Genomic DNA, 17,130 nt, shown 5'->3' on the forward strand with positions numbered 1-17,130 from the left:
GGGACGGACAGCAATTCCCGATGGCTCTGCTGCAGCCACAGCAGTCTGAAAACATTACACCTGGCCCAGCCAACCCAGCACATTCAAAGACAGCCTGAAGCTTCTCCAATTCAAACACTTTTTTTTTTTTTTTTACTTTTTTCAGACTGCAGTGACCCATGACCAGCAGCAGCATGCCAGCTATGCCTCTAGTGCAGGCACATTGTACAAGCACGTTGTGTTATGCTTTGGCAAACAGTCATCTGTGAGAGCGCAGCTTTACACTGCATCTGCATCCGTACCCACAATGCTTTGTCAGTAAAATATCCTGGTAAAGAGCCTCCTACAAACGGACTGGCTCTCAATCATGAAATACACTGCGCAGAAGCCTTTTGGACGAGTCTCAAGAAGCATATCTGTTCTGTTCGCAGTCACGAGATGATGCCACGGTACTCTCCGTCACGAAGAGGAGTTCCATTCATCCTCCGACTCTGCTCCAAGCTGTTCTCCCTCCCTCTCTCCTCCCCTACACATTGATGTGAAGCATACTACGTGCTGCTCCTTGGCCTGGCTGTACTTCTGCAATGATCTTCTATTTATGTAGTTTGAGGCGCCCTTGGAATCTTCTGAGCCACATAAATGGAAGCTATTTCATGAGACAAGACCTTATCTCTTTAATGTGGTCTACGCATTAAGTATTTAAAGTAAAAAGTTGCAGTCTACAGTAATTATTGAGAATGCCCAAAGCTATTCATAACAAGTTTATTAAAAAAAAAACCTAAACACACATTAAAAGCTAGTTACTGCAGTCAATTCTCTCCAGCTGAACTTTATAATAAAGGGTTATTTTCAACCTAAACATTCAATTTAAAATTGAAACGTGAACTCAATAATTTTTGCCACAACGTTTCATTGGAAAACTAATGGAAAGAAAGCAGACACTTTTGAAAAAGTCACTTACAAGAGAACCCAATTTTCTATGGAAAACAGCGGAGAACAGTTTCAGCCAGCACGACTGAACAGCTTCGCAGTTCCGATTCTTACAACAGATTTCTCCATCCACATGTTACTACAACTCTAATCACAGGACTTAAGAGTTTGAAGCCAGAAACACACCCACTGCTATTACTTTTAGTACACCAGTGCCCAGAAGCCCTACCAGCACACACGACTCCTGCTTACACACCGTGCCAAGCAGAGTCCCACAGAAATCAACAATCTGCATTAGCAGTTTTGCCCTTTAGGACATGGAGATTCGGCCACAGAGCAATTTTTAAGAGTTTGATCTTTCCCTTCACCTCTTCTCCAGGAGCTTCCCATTCCGATTGTTCTCTGTTAGGACCTTTTCCTGCAGTTCAGGCTCAGCTCTCTGAACACGGGGGGTGGGGGGAAGGAAAAAAAAAAGAGATTATGAATGTTTCTACGTGCTGCAATGCTTGAGTCAGCCAGCCCTCTTTGTACAAAAGACATTTTGTATCTTGCAGATGACAAGCCCTATATGTGATTTTTAAAGGCCAAATAAGGCAGTGCCCAAAAGCTCTTTCCAAATATGTATTTTTGTGCAATCATTATCATTTTCTGTAATCACATACTCTTTGTTTGTTAACCCAAATTAAAAAAAAAACATCAATATGACCAGAACTTTTAAGTTCTCAGTAGTAATCACAGCTATTACTCTAACACCTACGTAAGAAAACTGAAGGAGCCTCAATCATACTATGCATCATATGAACAGTACCAGACACATTTCAGTTATCTATACATAACTTTGTTCTACGAAGCACCAAATTTCTAATAAAAACAGCTGAATTTTCACTGTTTTTGCAGAACACCCTAGAAGAGCAAGGTAAAGTGAAAATTACAATTTGTTACCTTTTTGCCACAAGCTAGCTGTTACCAAGGCTTGTCATTCATGCTGAATACAAAGCGCTACACACTCTTCTACCAGGTGTGGCTGTTTTGGTAACATTATTTTTTCAAGTTAACATCCCTTAGGATATCTTAATGACATTATTTTGATGTAATTCTGTATTCTAGTACTGTATCCTAGACTCTCGGGTGTATTTGTACAGGACTAGTTATCTCTCAATGCAATAAGTCGCACTCTAAAGTGAATCTCTAACCTAAAGCAACAAATTTAAACATTATATGTTTCTTCCTCAAACACAAAGAACACGTTCAATTGAATTGGGCAGCCGTCATTGCCCGAAGCAAGGAACAACACCCTAGTGCCCTTCCAAATTCACATCTCTCTATATTTAGGTCCTTCTTATGAAACTATGCTTATCCCCAAGGATAAGCCTAAGTTGGGTCTTATTTTTCTAAATTTCATTTCCCCACATGCAAAGTGGGATCCCTGTGAGATCTGATCAGTCTACACAGTGCTACACAGTAAAGGTAGCAAAAAGGCCAAACCTGCAAACCTGAGAGGAGAATAAATGGTTTGACAATCTGGATGAGGTCTTGAAAAAAAGACATACAGCTCATGTGCCTTCAATCAGTAGCTCTCAAAGGGCCACGCACAGAACTTTAAGACCCCTTATCTACTCTTCATAGACAGGAACATTTTTGGGCATAGCTTTGACTGCCCAAGACTAAACTGTCCCACAGCAAAAGCAATTCTTACCATTGGAGAGACAGTTAGTGTCTGACTCACTAGACCACACTTCTTCCCCCAAAAACAGGTTAGATGACCAAAGCAGCTCTTCAGAAACGTGCAAACAAGCTGTGGTCAAGCACTTGCAGAGCAGGAGGAAGAGACCTCCTACAAGCTTTTCACTGTGCACCAGATGAATCCAAACAATTCGGAGAAAACAAAACCTGAAACAAGCTGGTTACAAATAAATCAATGGCAACACTCATGTACCTTTTAATGACTGTCTTTAGATCCCGTTCTACTTCCAACACTTCAACCATGTAACACTGGCTCCCAAGTACTAAACACTGACTCCGCTCATGTATTAACAGAAGTCTTTTTGATTTGCCAAATTCTGATCAGCGTACCATCTATTTAACTCACAAAACAAAAGAGGTCAGTCTCACTAGCCCCTGGTTTTAAAGAACAGCTTGGTTGCCTGTAGTGGCAGCTCTCTCCCCAGGCAGTGGTCCATAAATCCAAAGGAGAGGATGTTACAGCTGGAGACAAGATGGTTAGCAGAGATCAAAAAGATGGATTAGGAAAAGCCAATCAATCTTGCAGAAGACTAGTGGGACAAGTGCCTCTCATGTCCCCTCCATCTGTGGGGGATGATAAGCATTTCTCTAGACACCAAGAAAGGCAAAGTGAGCTACTGCCACTGCAGCTTCCCCACAGGAACCAGGAAAGCACCCAACACTCTGCGTGGCAGATAGATGCCCTCTCAAAACCACTGCCTTCAGCCTGTCAAAGTTTGCATTCCTCCTCCCCCAGGGTCTAACTTAATTCACACCCTGTCTAGAAAGGTTCACCAGTACAACTTCTATGTCCAGAGCATGTCTATACTCGACACACCTGCAAACAGTGGTTGACAAGAGCCTATGAAAAGCCAAAACCAAAGTACATCCAGCTGCTAGAGCAGCAAAGAGCTGCCTGCAGGCCAGCCAAACAAAAGGAAATATCTCAAGCTCTGCCATGCTGCCAGCTAGTGCCTTCAATCACTTCGCATTTTAAGGTCTTTGCCTCGTGCTCAAATGACAGTTACATTTTCAGTAAGGAAAAGGGAAAGTCTGCCCCTTGCAGTATTTCATATTGTATAGCTAGACTTCATTTAGTATTATCAGATTTCATCCCAAATCAAGATTTAGCTTCCACAGCAACAATCAAAGCTTGTGTCGTCTTACCAAGCGAGACAAGGACCAAAAGTCTTCTTTGAAGCATCCAGTTACTGTTGTTCCCTTACACAAAGTATAAGGACTTTCACAAGTATACACAGATAGCAGTGTGTATAAAAAGAGATCTTCTGCAGCCAACAGCTTGTGTCCGTTCTTTTCCCCCCAGCCTCAGAGGGAGCTACCAAGACTGCGTTTTGAAACCCATCTCCCACACAGCAAGAGAGCAGACAAGTTTGATGTAGTTTCAGCAGTTAGTAAGTTCACTACCACACAAAACTAAATGGAAAACATGGAGGGCATTATGGCCTCCCTAATGGCTACTTAAGGACTTTTAAAGAAATCACGGAATCACCAAGGTCGGAAAAGACCTGTAAGATCATCAAGTCCAACCAATAAAAGAGTTTGGTCCAAGATCCAGAATATACTAAAACTACCAAGTTAACAAAGGAAATAGGCATTAGATAAGAAGATCCAAACTGCTCCAGGTAATCCTCATACAGCATGAGTATAGGTGATCCAGAATTTGTAGACAAGAGAGTTGTGGATCTGGTTGCAACAGGGACTCAGACTTTCATTGCAGCTACCTAAACCACAATAAAACCGTTCTGCCTTTCCACATAGCAACTCCAACTGTTGCTACGGTCACTGCACAAATGCAAGAGGGAAGGGTTCTCCTGATAGTGTGTAGGAGGGGCTGTAGAAATACATTAACATGCAATCATTCTGCAGGAGTGTCTAAGGCAACATCCACATGGGACAGTTACAGCAGGATGACCTACTGGCTTCAGTCTGTGTAAGCCAGACATAGCCCAGACGTAAGTAAGAATGTTCTATTATGCAAAAAGACAGACTAGTTAAAAAGAATCCAAAATAAGGGAATATATAGGGGAATGAAACTATTTTGGTAAAACAGTACCTTGCACTAGTATATCCCATTGCCCTTTCAGTTAAGTTTTAGGCAATTATAAACCGTTCCCACACTATGACAGCTGGAGGGAGCACGGGGAAGCTGTAGCAATTCCAGCAGCTGAAGAAGCACTATGTGTACATGCAAAGGAGTCCAGTGTTTGCTTATTCTGGGACAGAGCGGACTGCTGGGCTTTCACTCAAGTCAACAAGAGAGACAGCCCTACCATCATTTCACAAACAGTTTAAACCAACACAGCCACCTGGCTTGCCACTGCTCCCCTGAAAGCCACCTCTTGCTTTGGGCCAGCAGTGCCTGTGCACGCACACAGCAAAGCCAGGGAAGGTCTAAGCTAAAAGTAAAAACTTTTGATCTTTTGGCTTAGTTACATTTCAACCAGAGCAGCTCACCACACCAGCGTACAAACACACTGTTATAAGTGTAAGGGCAGCTTAGACACAACAGAAAGCGGACAGAGATGGCAAGAGTTGTTTCTACTTGCAGACGTACCTGTTTCAAACTTCCACATAACCACAGCCTGTGGTAACAAAGAAATAACCCTCCCAGGCAGCAGTGACCAGAGAGGTGGGGGGAGCAGAAAAGGAAACAGCCATATACATCTACACTGCCAGAAACTTAAACCTTTACGTGAAACCTAAGCAAAGGATTACTGCTGGTAGAAATTAATACCCGTTCCCCAAAACTGCTGTGGCCAAAAGTGGCTACCATCTTTTTCTCAAGCCCACAGTCCTCCCACATCCTTGGTGGGTGCTGGGAGGAGGCTCGTGGCACAGCCCAGCTCTTCGGTCAGCATCCCCAACTCCCGCACGGAAAACTGGCGGGCCAAAGGGAAGGCAGGCCTTCCTACAGGCCACTGGTAGGACAATACCACCTTAAACAACCATTTTACATTCTATAAAGAAACTCAATCTTGGACAGCTCAGAAATTCTGCTCCTGATTAACGTGCATAAATATTCTGCTATAACAGAAGTCAGCAATAAAACCTTGTGTTCTTTCTGAAGCCCACTGAGCTCCTAAAGAAAGACAGTTTGTGAGGTACAAAAGAAAAATATGAATGGTTATTGTTTCCCCCCCTGTACGCTTCAACTTGTGCTGCAGAGCAGTGATACAAGCTACACCCACTGCAGATTCTGAACAGCATACACGAATTTCCAAGCGCCAACCATTTTTAAAAGCTGCCATTTTAGAGACTTGTAAATGACCCTACAATATTACAATGTATTCTTCATATGTTGCAAATTGCTATTTCTTCTAATAAGCAGGGAGGAAGCCAAAGTGAGATCAAGGCAGACTCCAATCCCCAGGTTCAGAGGGTCAGAGGCCGCTGCGCCAGCACCTGATCTTGCACTACCAAAGGGCTTTGGTGCCAGCAGATAGGCAAAGAAGAGGAAATCACCTGCAACCCAATGGAAATCCAGCTGAGGAATGAAAAAGCAGTCTTAAAAACGCAAACTTTTTAGAATTTCTGAAGTATATACTGTCAAACACCAATAATATTGGTGTGCTGTAAGAAAACAAACGAATGCCAAAACCTTAGGAAATTGCCTTTCGCGCTACACAGAAAATATCAGAAAGCTTCCCAATTGCAAAACCCATTAATTTTTACTAAGAAACTTATTCAGAACTTTCTGTAGTGTTTTGGGTTTTTAAAGTTTTCAATGCTTCATTTAGCTGTCTGCAGTAGTTCCTTAGATTTTTCATCTAACACTAAAAAGTTCTTTCAGTGCAGATTTTGAGGAAACTCTCATTCACTCATGAAATGAAACAAAACAAAATACTCAGAACAGAAACTTTTCGTTATTCATAGATCTGTTCATATCTATGAAGCCATCATTTCCTGCTGTAAAATATACTCACCCTCTTCCTATGCTCTAAAAATAGTACCTACTCAATTTGATATCTATAGCAGCGTCTGGCAAATATCATCATATATTTGGTTTTATTTCTTGTTCCTCTTCAGAGTTAGTTTTGTCTTATCTTTAATTATTACTACGAAAGTAAATATATTATGTTCATGATTCCTAATATGAACTTCTCTTGCTTCTGCGGATCCTTCTGTTAGGAAGGAAAAAATATTTTAAATATGTTGAGACGCTTTATGATTATCAATCTGTGATAAATACACTGTAAGGGGGAAAAAAGCACCCCACCTCTGGTTCTTGTCTTGATCATCACAGTAAAAAGCTTTATTCAGACAGCCAAAGGTTAACTCAAAGCAGGAAGAAAAAAAGCAAGGCAGTATGAAAGGAGAAAAAGAAAGAAGGAAGAGTACAAAAGTAGACATATGGATGTCTAGGGAGAAGGGTGATTAAATTTCCCATAAATCTTGCATACCAAGAGGTAAGATATTTTGCCTAAATTCCCAGGAGAAACACAATTCAGTCACATATCTGAGACTTGAAAGGATAATCATCTCCATATATATTAAGGCTGCCATGAAGGACAAGAGTTGGCGTTGCATGTGGTGGCATGGATTTCCCTTGGCACACTAAAAGCTTTCAATACGGTGTCCAACTGTAACTGATGGGTGAATTTTAGGTAGATAAATTTGAATTGCCTAAGCTGGAACTCTGGCCAGGACAGGTACATTAATCCTCACTCATCTGCTGATAGAAGAGGGGGAAAAAAAAAAAAAAAAAAAAAAAAAAAAGAAAAGCAATCTTGAACAGCTACTCTGTCTTTCAACAGTTACCTTTCAGATAATTCAGTTATACGAAAAATAAAGAGTACTGTGGTCTTAAGATGCAATACGAGAGAACAACTTTTACTTTTCATACAGAAATACTAGGAAAAAATAATATGTTAACTGAACTCATGATTTATATCGTAACCAACGGGTCAGACCTTTGAACAAAAGCCAGTCCGAAAACTGAACAAGTACCGATTGTCACTCATGGCAACTTACACTTCAAAGGGTAAGGCCCAGAAGAAAACTGCTATTCTGTAATAACCACGTGCTGCGCAATTAAACGCGGTACGGTTACGGTCTTCCTCGCCTTGTGAGGCCACCTCACCTCCCAACAGCACATTGCTGGGTTCCCTTTGGCATTCACGAGAGCAGAAAAGTACAGAAAAATGATGCAACTGTGCCAACTCTGTCATTTGCTTCTGTTTATTTGCTGGCCAGCAGAGAAACCCAAGTACTTTTGAAATGACCAAGTCAATTATTCCCCAGTTTTACACTATGCACTCTCCCCACTCCACGTTTTTGGGGTTTTGTTTTTTTTAAGAACTGGGGAAGGCAGAGGGGTGTTGAGAAATCGGAAGTCCGCTAAACCTTTTCTTCACTAGAGAAGTTTCTGTAAGTAATTAGTCATCCCCACAAACATTTCCCAACAAGCTGCATCGACAGCATCTATTAAATCAGAGAAAATCCCCTAACCTCTGCCACCGCTGCCGAATTTCTGGGCGATTACTCAGGGCGTGAGGAGGTTTTGCCTGGCAGAGCCAGCTCAACAGTTTCCTCCGCTCGCCACCCCCTCCTTTGTACCGGCACGGCTGCCCTGGGAAGGCAGCATGAGTCAGATTACAGATCAGGGTGGAGGGGGCGCCGGCTGTGAAAACACTGGAACATTTTTTTCCAGCCCAGATATTTTCAGCGATCCAGTTCACAGAGCCGCCCCACACGCAGCTTCACAGCGGCACAACAGAGGGTCTGCCACCACGCTTAGGAACCGCAGACAGCGGCTGAAGGGGCCGCCTCAGCGTGACCCCCGGCACCCCACCTTTTCCCTCCAGTACAAATTGATCCAAGGGAAAAACCACACGCACGTGCAAAACGTGAAGCTGTTTTCCAGCAGCTCATCCTGCCAGAGTGTAATGGAGTATGTAGCAAGGAAGGGCTGGATCTGTGCAGTGGAAGCAGCAAGAACAAGTGGCTGGGGGAAAGGAGGCACAGGACCACCCCTCAGCAGCAGCCTGCAGTTCTGGCAGGTTAGGTGCAACACCGAAGGGACCAATTTAGGTCCAGTTTAGGACCTTCCTAGGTGGATCTTACCATACTGTGCTATGGCAGTCAAGCATCCGCTCCCACACCTACCTCGCTGTCCAAGAAGTCAAAGCTAGTCATCCCAAAAACTATTCCCAGTAAAGCTGAGTGACACACGCACACAAAAAAAGCATTAAATTCTTAAACAAGGTTTGTTATTCATCTCTACCATTGGTCTTTAATTTCAAAGGTGACACTCCCTGCTGGGCTGTGATTTTCATTATCACTGCCTGCCCTTGAGCTTTTCGTGCACAGCACATTCCTTTGGTGACAGAATGGTATCAGCTGTATCACTGAGTAGTGGAGGGGGGGGGGGGGGGGAAGGGAAAACCCACACCACACACACACTCTGCACCCTTCCACCTGCACAAAGTCCAGCGTTACCGCACTTGTATCCCATTAGTCCTCAGTAGCAGACACACGTACACCTCTCCAACAGCTGCAGGGTGATGCTGTGACAACACTCAATTAGCCAACAAGAGTTTTTTGCCATTACAGCCGAGTGGGAAGTCAGCAGCAAAGAGGAGGAACACAGACAAATCAATGAATTATTCAAGCCAGACTTATGGTCACAGTTGCTAATTTGGAGGCTTAAGCTTGAGCAGCTCACGGCAAAGGTACCTCACTCTGGCAAGATGTGCACAATGGCACAACCAGGACTGTCCCCTCTGGGGACACAGTCAAGGGCCTGAGATTTCCAGGTTGGAAGATGGGAACAAAATTGGTAAAAGATACCCAGAGCATAACCCTACTGGGATGCACAGTGGCTTGCCTGTCAGCGGCCTGGGCTGCAGGAGGAGGTCCCAGGCACTATCACAACACAATTGTCTAGTCCTTACAAGTCAAACAGGGAGGGGAGGGAACATGACACACAAAAACCTGACACGCCAGGAGGTTTGCAGTTATCTTTCGGGGGAATGCTATTCAGCAGGCGAACAACGGGAAGGCCTACGAGATGAAAAGAGCAAGGCAAGACAGGCAGATGTCTAATTCTGAAACTTGAAAGGACTTGCACACTATTTAACATGACAGGCAGTGAGTCATTTGCAGCCATGCAGGTGAAGGATGCAGTGCCACCACAGCATAAGCCACTCAAAGTCAACACCAGTCCCACCCTCCTCTCATCACCTGGCTGTGCCTCGCTGCCCCCCCTTTGTCAGCTCTGACACTTACTTTGATCACTCTGCAAACCCCTTCAGTGCAAGCCTAAAGGAGAGGCAAGAAATGAACCACAGTGTCCTCTTATTGATGCACATGCTACCAGAAAACAGGCTTTTCCACATTGCAATGGGGTGCAGTTTAGCAAACATTGATTTTGGTGGCAATAATCAGCTTCAGCAGCTCTGAAGCCTCCTGTTGCTCAGTTCTGTGGGCAAGCAATCCCTCACTGGTGCCAGAGATGTATCAGCAGAACTGTGCCAGGCCAGATTGTGGAACTGATCCAGATTTAAAAAAAAAAAAAAACCCAAACACCCACACACCCCAAACCACCCCACGCACCTTTTTTCCCCCCACACGCAGTAGGCTGGGACTCCTTAAGCAGGAACTGTTGTCAAGAGGAGTTCAAAGTACAACCTCAGACACCTCACAGATTACGCAGAACTTTTCACGGCATGAAAAATCTCCATGTTCAAACCCAATAAGTATTCCTATTTAACTACAGTAAAAGCCAGAGACAAGAGAATGAACCAACTGAAGGACAATTCTCTGGAATAAACCTAAACATCTGGAAGTCTTAAAACTACAAGGGAACTTCACCCCTTGGTACTTATTATGTAGATCTGATGGATAAAAATCATGCATATCAATATTTGAAGTATGACTACAAATGCCATCCCCTGTTGGCATTAGCCTATTTAAGACCATGCAGATCCATTAACTCTGCTCGCTCACCCGTTTGAGCACCCAACGTACTTCCTTTATCCAGGCCTGTATCTCACCCAATACCAAAACTAAAATTTTTAACGCAGTATCACTGGTCTCCGACAACCTAACGCAAGCAAAAATGGGGCAGGTATGTGGGAGTCAAGGAGTTAAACGGCATACAAAAGAATAAACTCACTTCAGCTCTGATTAAGCAGGGCACTCATAAAAACAGAGGTCAACATCAGAAAATATTTTGTGAGTCATGAGGAGAGATTACTCACCATGCACTATTCAACTTACTCATCACAGTGTGCTACGGACAGAACTGCTCACCATGTATTCATTAGGAAACCGTGGCCTTTCCTTTGAGAAAAGCAGAAGGCGGGGGAAAGAGTCATACTTTCAGTTTTGTATGTAAGCCAGTGGGAGGCTGTATCTGCAACACCAATGCTCTCTCCTCCCACAGCCCTAATTAGACTCGTAGCGAAATACATGTTTCACATCACCCTCCCAGGCTCTTTCAGCATCCCAACAAGCACCAGTTTGTCAGCTGAGCTATTATGCAAACTCAGCAGTCTGAAGAGACCCCACTTTTCCTATTATACATGAAATAAGCAGCAGCCTTGCAATAAATAGACATGTTATTAATCCAGGCATCCATTAATACGAGAGATTAGACCCTTAGCCTTTTACGCAGCAATACCAACGCCGCTGATTTAAGATGTAGTAAGAGCATAGAAATAGACAAATCACTCAATACAGGGTTACATCACGCAGCGGTGCTCATCAAGCAGCAGGTCTACAATACCACTCTGCCTCTGACGTTGGGAAAGATGATTCCCTGCCATTCCTGGCGCTCGCACCGAAAATAATTAGCAAGGACTGTGAGCTTCCCCTGCCCTTTCTCTCCAGCTCTCTTTCGAAAATATATATCATGCCATACAACAGGAAGCAGCAAGAATGCTGCTCAATAAAACTACTTGAAGTGTATTTATTCCCCCCCCCACCCGGTATCCCACCTTGCTTCCTAGGAACCAAGCAGCAAAAAGAGTGGTGAAACTAAGAAATGTTCTGCTTACGTCAAACAGAGCTGAGCTCTGAAACCACAACGGTACATATACCCTGCTGCCAACTCAGGGCTGAGCCAACGAGGGAAAGAAAGTCTACAGTTCAGCAGAGTACAACGTTAGCAGGCCAAACGCTGCCATGTACAGAGAGGAGGATTTATTTCCTAAGCTCCAGAGTTCATCTGCTGCCGCAAAGGCCAGAGCTGCAAGCGGCGTGCGTGTGTGTATGCATGCGTGCCCACGCACGCAAGCGCACGCTTCTGTAATACGCGGCATGATCTTTTCACCAAAACTGCAGGACAGAATATTGATTGGCTCCAGATGAACTATCCACTTCTGCATTACTGTGGAAAAATTGGCAACGCAAAGAGGCCGGTTTAACGGCAGGATGTTCGGGTTTTGCAGTATTTCTTAACACACGCAGATAGCACATGTGGATCAGCTTCCCTGCCCGTTGCATTTGTGATTAACTGGAAAAGAAAATCTACGTACTCTGCCATCTTCAGAAACGGCTGCCCAAGTTTTCCTAAATTAATTAAGTCCTTATTTCCCATGCTGCAAACAGCATTAACATGCACATTTTAAGGCAGGGGGTAGGAGGAGGAGGAGGAGGTTGGAGGTTTGTTGGTTTTGGGTTTTTTTTAAGCCTGTAGGAAGTTTTGTGAATATACATAAAAGCATTCCTTCCTTCCTTCCAGATTAATCCCTAAGCTATGTCATCTTTAACCTATACTTCACGCAACCCATTTGGAGACACAAGTTAATATTTGGCGACATGAAGAAAACTGAACCGGTCATCGTTATACTTTCAGTTTCTGTCAATTTAAGCAGAGCGCGCGCCCGCGAACACACACACACGAATGACAGAGCTGCCCAAACAGGAAAGGCTGCATTAACCAGTGTGTGCTGGAGGCTCCAGCTCTGGGAGCAGCCGATGAAAACAGCACGCCAGCATACATGGAGGATGTTTTGGAAACCACAGATAGAGCACCAAAAGGCAGGCAGCAGATACGAATACACAGCCATCTCCCCTGCCACAAACGATATATTTCTAATCATTCACAAACAAGCGCGTTGCAATTGCCAAGCGAGCAACAACATCAGCAATATCAGCTGCCCCAGCCTGTGTGTCCCAGCATGTTCTCCCCGCGAAGCAGCACACACGTACAAGAGCAAAGCCTGAAACGCAAGGAATAATCAACAGTACTGAGGCCAAGTGAAATATATATAGAGAGAGATTTTTCCCTTTACAAACTGTTCTCAGAGGTGCTACAAACGGTTAGGGTGAAAAAATGTTCAAGGATTGGTACAAAGCACACACAAAAAAAAAAAAACCCCGCTCAAGCCTTTCGTCTCTCGTGAGATTTTCACTAATTCGAACACGGACATTGTTATCAAGGTCACACATCTCTCACTCGAGGCTCGGGAGAGGCAGGGAAAAGTCAGGCAAGTCAGAAAAAAACCCGCCGCTCACGTAACTAAGCAGGGACAAGTGACATTTTATTTGAAAGCATGCGGATTACGGCTGCCATCAACTGACAAACCTGACTTGAATTCTGTTCAGACTAAATAAAAGAGAAGCTACAAGGGCACTCGTTCGAGGGAGACGGAGGCAAGAGCACCAACCCCACGACCCCGTACCGAAGGCAAAGCCCTGCTTCCCTACCCCCAATTAAGGCTTCTCCTCTGATTATTTCCACTCCCGCGACTGGTTTTGGGGAACGTCCCCGACCCCCCGAAGCCATCGATAATTTAGAGGGTATTTATCGGCCAGAAAGCCCTCTTGATTTCACCCCGCTCGAAGCCGCTCTGGTTATTAACCAGTTACACGAGCCGAGCTCAGGAAAACACGAAAAACTTTTCATTAACCAGTCCTCCTCCTCCCCGCCCTTCACTTTAGTCAACCAATTATAAAAAGAAATTGGGGATTTGACTTCCAGGCGAGCAGCGGCACCCCGGGCAGGGCAGCGCGGCAGGCTCCAGCCCGGCAGCCCCTCACCCTCCGGCCCGCCGCTTCGGGGCTGCTCCCGCACGGGCAGCGCTACCGGGTACATAACGCCAACCGCTCCCGCTGCCGGGAAGGGCACGCGTTAACAGATGGATTAACAAGTGACAGAAAGCGCTCGGGGGGAGCCGCGGCGGGCCGGGGGAGGGAAGAGGGGGCCGGGGCAGGCGGGCTGGGGGCCCGCGGGGCTGAGGCGCGGTGTGGCCGGGCCCGGGGAGCGGGCGGCGCTGACAGGGCGCGGGGCAGGTGCCGGGCCGGGGCCATACTCACGTAGACGGGCAGCGGCCAGGGGTAGACGGCGGGCTCGGCTCCCACGGGCGACTTCAGCCGGAGCTCCAGCCTCTCGCCCATGTCGGCAGCCGGAGGAGGAGGAGGCGGCGGCGGCCCCGCACCATGCTAGAGGGGCCGGCCGGGGTGGGGTGTGGCGGCCGGGCCCGGCCGGGGGCGTGTGCGAGGTGCGGCGGCGGCGACGGGGCGGGGGGGGGGAGCGGCGGGAGAGGCGGGGAGGGGAGGCCGGTGCCGGCGGGGGCGCCCGCTCCCCTCGCCTCCCTCTATTGTCGTTAGCGGCTCGCGGGGCTCTCCGGCGCCGCCGCCATCTTGGGCCGGCGTGAGGCGAAGCACAATGAGGCGCCGGGGCCGGGCCGGGCCGGGCCCGACCGACGCGCCAGACGCGGGGGGCGGAGGCGGGCGCGGCCTCACGCTCCCTCCCCCTGTCCTCAGCTGCCCTCCCCGCGCGCGCCCCCGCCCCGCGCGCGCCCCCGCGCCGCGCGCCGGCGGGGGGCGGGGGGGTGGGGGGGGTGGGGAGCGTGGGAGCGTGTGCCCGTGTGCCGGGCGGCGCGGGGCGCCCGCGCGCGGGCTCTGCTCCTCGCCCACGGGCGGCGCGCGGGGCGGGCGGGGGTGAGGAGGCTGCAGTGCCACACGCGTGTGACAGCGCGAGGCTGGCAGGCGGGGCGCGGGGGGGGCCGTGCAAGGCTGGAGCACCCGGTGTGACACTGCCAGGGTGGCAGGCAGCACCGGGGTGACCGTGCAAGGCTGGAGCACTTCACGTGACGGTGCAATGGTGGCACGCTGCAGCGTGGCCGTGCAAGGCTGGAGCACCCTGTGTGGCACCACAAGGCTGGCACGCAGCACCAGGGTGACCGTGCAAGGCTGGAGCACTTCACGTGACGGTGCAAGGCTGCATGCTGCAGCGTGGCCGTGCAAGGCTGGAGCACCCTGTGTGGCACCACAAGGCTGGCACGCAGCACCAGGGTGACCATAGAAGGCTGGAGCACTTCACGTGACAGTGCAATGGTGGCACGCTGCAGTGTGGCCGTGCAAGGCTGGAGCACCCCGTGTGACACTGCCAGGGTGGCACGCAGCACCTGGGTGACCGTGCAAGGCTGGAGCACTTCACGTGACAGTGCAAGGGTGGCACATTGCAGCATGGCCGTGCAAGGCTCGAGCACCCTGTGTGACACTGCCAGGGTGGCAGGCAGCACCGGGGTGACCATGCAAGGCTGGAGCACTTCACGTGACGGTGCAATGGTGGCACGCTGCAGCATGGCCGTGCAAGGCTGGAGCACCCCATGTGGCACCGCAAGGCTGGCACGCAGCATGTGGGGGGGCCATGCAAGGCTGGAGCACCCCGTGTGATGCCACAAGGCTGGCACGCAGCACCTGGGTGACCGTGCAAGGCTGGAGCACCCCATGTGACACCGTAAGGCTGGCACGCAGCACGTGGGGGGGCCATGCACGGCTGGAGCACTTCATGTGACGGTGCAATGGTGGCATACTGCAGTGTGGCCGTGCAAGGCTGGAGCACCCTGTGTGGCACCACAAGGCTGGCACACAGCACCAGGGTGACCGTGCAAGGCTGGAGCACTTCACGTGACGGTGCAAGGCTGCATGCTGCAGCGTGGCCGTGCAAGGCTGGAGCACCCCATGGGATGCAGCGAGGGTGGCACGCAGCACCTGGGTGGATGTGCAAGGCTGGAGCACTTCACATGATGGTGCAACGGTGGCACGCTGCAGTGTGGCCGTGCAAGGCTGGAGCACCCCGTGTGACACTGCCAGGCTGGCACACAGCACCTGGGTGACCATGCAAGGCTGGAGCACTTCACGTGACAGTGCAAGGGTGGCACGCTGCAGCATGGCCGTGCAAGGCTCGAGCACCCTGTGTGACACTGCCAGGGTGGCAGGCAGCACCGGGGTGACCGTGCAAGGCTGGAGCACTTCACGTGATGCTGCAAGGCTGCACGCTGCAGCGTGGCCGTGCAAGGCTGGAGCACCCCATGTGGCACCGCAAGGCTGGCACGCAGCATGTGGGGGGGCCATGCAAGGCTGGAGCACCCCGTGTGATGCCACAAGGCTGGCACGCAGCACCTGGGTGACCGTGCAAGGCTGGAGCACTTCACGTGACAGTGCAAGGATAGCACACTGCAGCATGGCCGTGCAAGGCTTGAGCACCCCGTGTGACACTGCCAGGGTGACACGCAGTGCGCAGGGGGGCCGTGCAAGGCTGGAGCACTTCATGTGACAGTGCAAGGGTGGCACGCTGCAGCATGGCCGTGCAAGGCTGGAGCACCCCGTGTGACGCTGCCAGGGTGACATGCAGTGCGCAGGGGGGCCGTGCAAGGCTGGAGCACTTCACATGACAGTGCAAGGCTGCACGCTGCAGTGTGGCCATGCAAGGCTGGAGCACCCCATGTGATGCCACAAGGCTGGCACGCAGCACCTGGGTGACCGTGCAAGGCTGGAGCACCCCGTGTGACACTGTAAGGCTGGCACGCAGCACGTGGGGGGGCCGTGCAAGGGTGGAGCACTTCATGTGACACCACGAGGGTGGCACACAGCACCTGGGTGACCATGCAAGGCTGGAGCACTTCACGTGACGGTGCAATGGTGGCACACTGCAGTGTGGCCGTGCAAGGCTGGAGCACCCCATGTGGCACCGCAAGGCTGGCACGCAGCATGTGGGGGGGCCATGCAAGGCTGAAGCACCCTGTGTGACACTGCGAGGGTGGCACACAGCACTTGGGTGACCGTGCAACGCTGGAGCACCCCATGTGACGCCATAACGTGTGCATGGTTCACTAAAACAATGGAATGAGCCCACGTGCCGCGTGGCTGCTGGTGCAAAGTCCGCATGCAAGTGTGAGCTTTGCATGGTGCCACGAGGTCACAGTGCAAGGCACGCGCGTCACATGTGGGTGACACAGGTGGGGGCTTCTCGTTGCACGTGGCGAGCTTGCCAGGCGGGCGCGAGGGGCTCCGCACATCTCCGAATAGGAGCTTTACTGGGATGGGGGATCAGGAGCCCCCAGTGAAGCAGAGCCGCGGCCTTGCACCGCGGCAGCACCCCTGCATCTTCCAACGGCGACGGGGGGACGGGGACAGGGACAGCAGGACGGGCTCCATCGGCTGCAAACGCTGAGCGCGGAAGAAAGTGCTGTCCTGGGTGCAGAGAAGAGCAACGGCAGGCAGGGAGCTGCCGCCTGGGCAACT

General features: G+C 49.3%; 1 protein-coding gene across 1 annotated transcript in view; it reads right to left on the minus strand.

The window, feature by feature from the left end:
- The window catches only part of DOT1L (DOT1 like histone lysine methyltransferase), a 67,041-nt gene extending 53,026 nt beyond the window's left edge, over positions 1-14,015 (minus strand). The window contains exon 1 of the mRNA XM_059831910.1: positions 13,915-14,015. Within this exon, the coding sequence (XP_059687893.1) occupies positions 13,915-13,995 (81 nt within the window). The 5' untranslated portion in view covers positions 13,996-14,015. The remainder of the gene's footprint in view (positions 1-13,914) is intronic.
- Between the last annotated feature and the right edge of the window lie 3,115 nt (positions 14,016-17,130).

This window comes from Gavia stellata, chromosome 32 (genome assembly GCF_030936135.1).
Source record: "Gavia stellata isolate bGavSte3 chromosome 32, bGavSte3.hap2, whole genome shotgun sequence".
Classification (NCBI taxonomy): domain Eukaryota; kingdom Metazoa; phylum Chordata; class Aves; order Gaviiformes; family Gaviidae; genus Gavia; species Gavia stellata.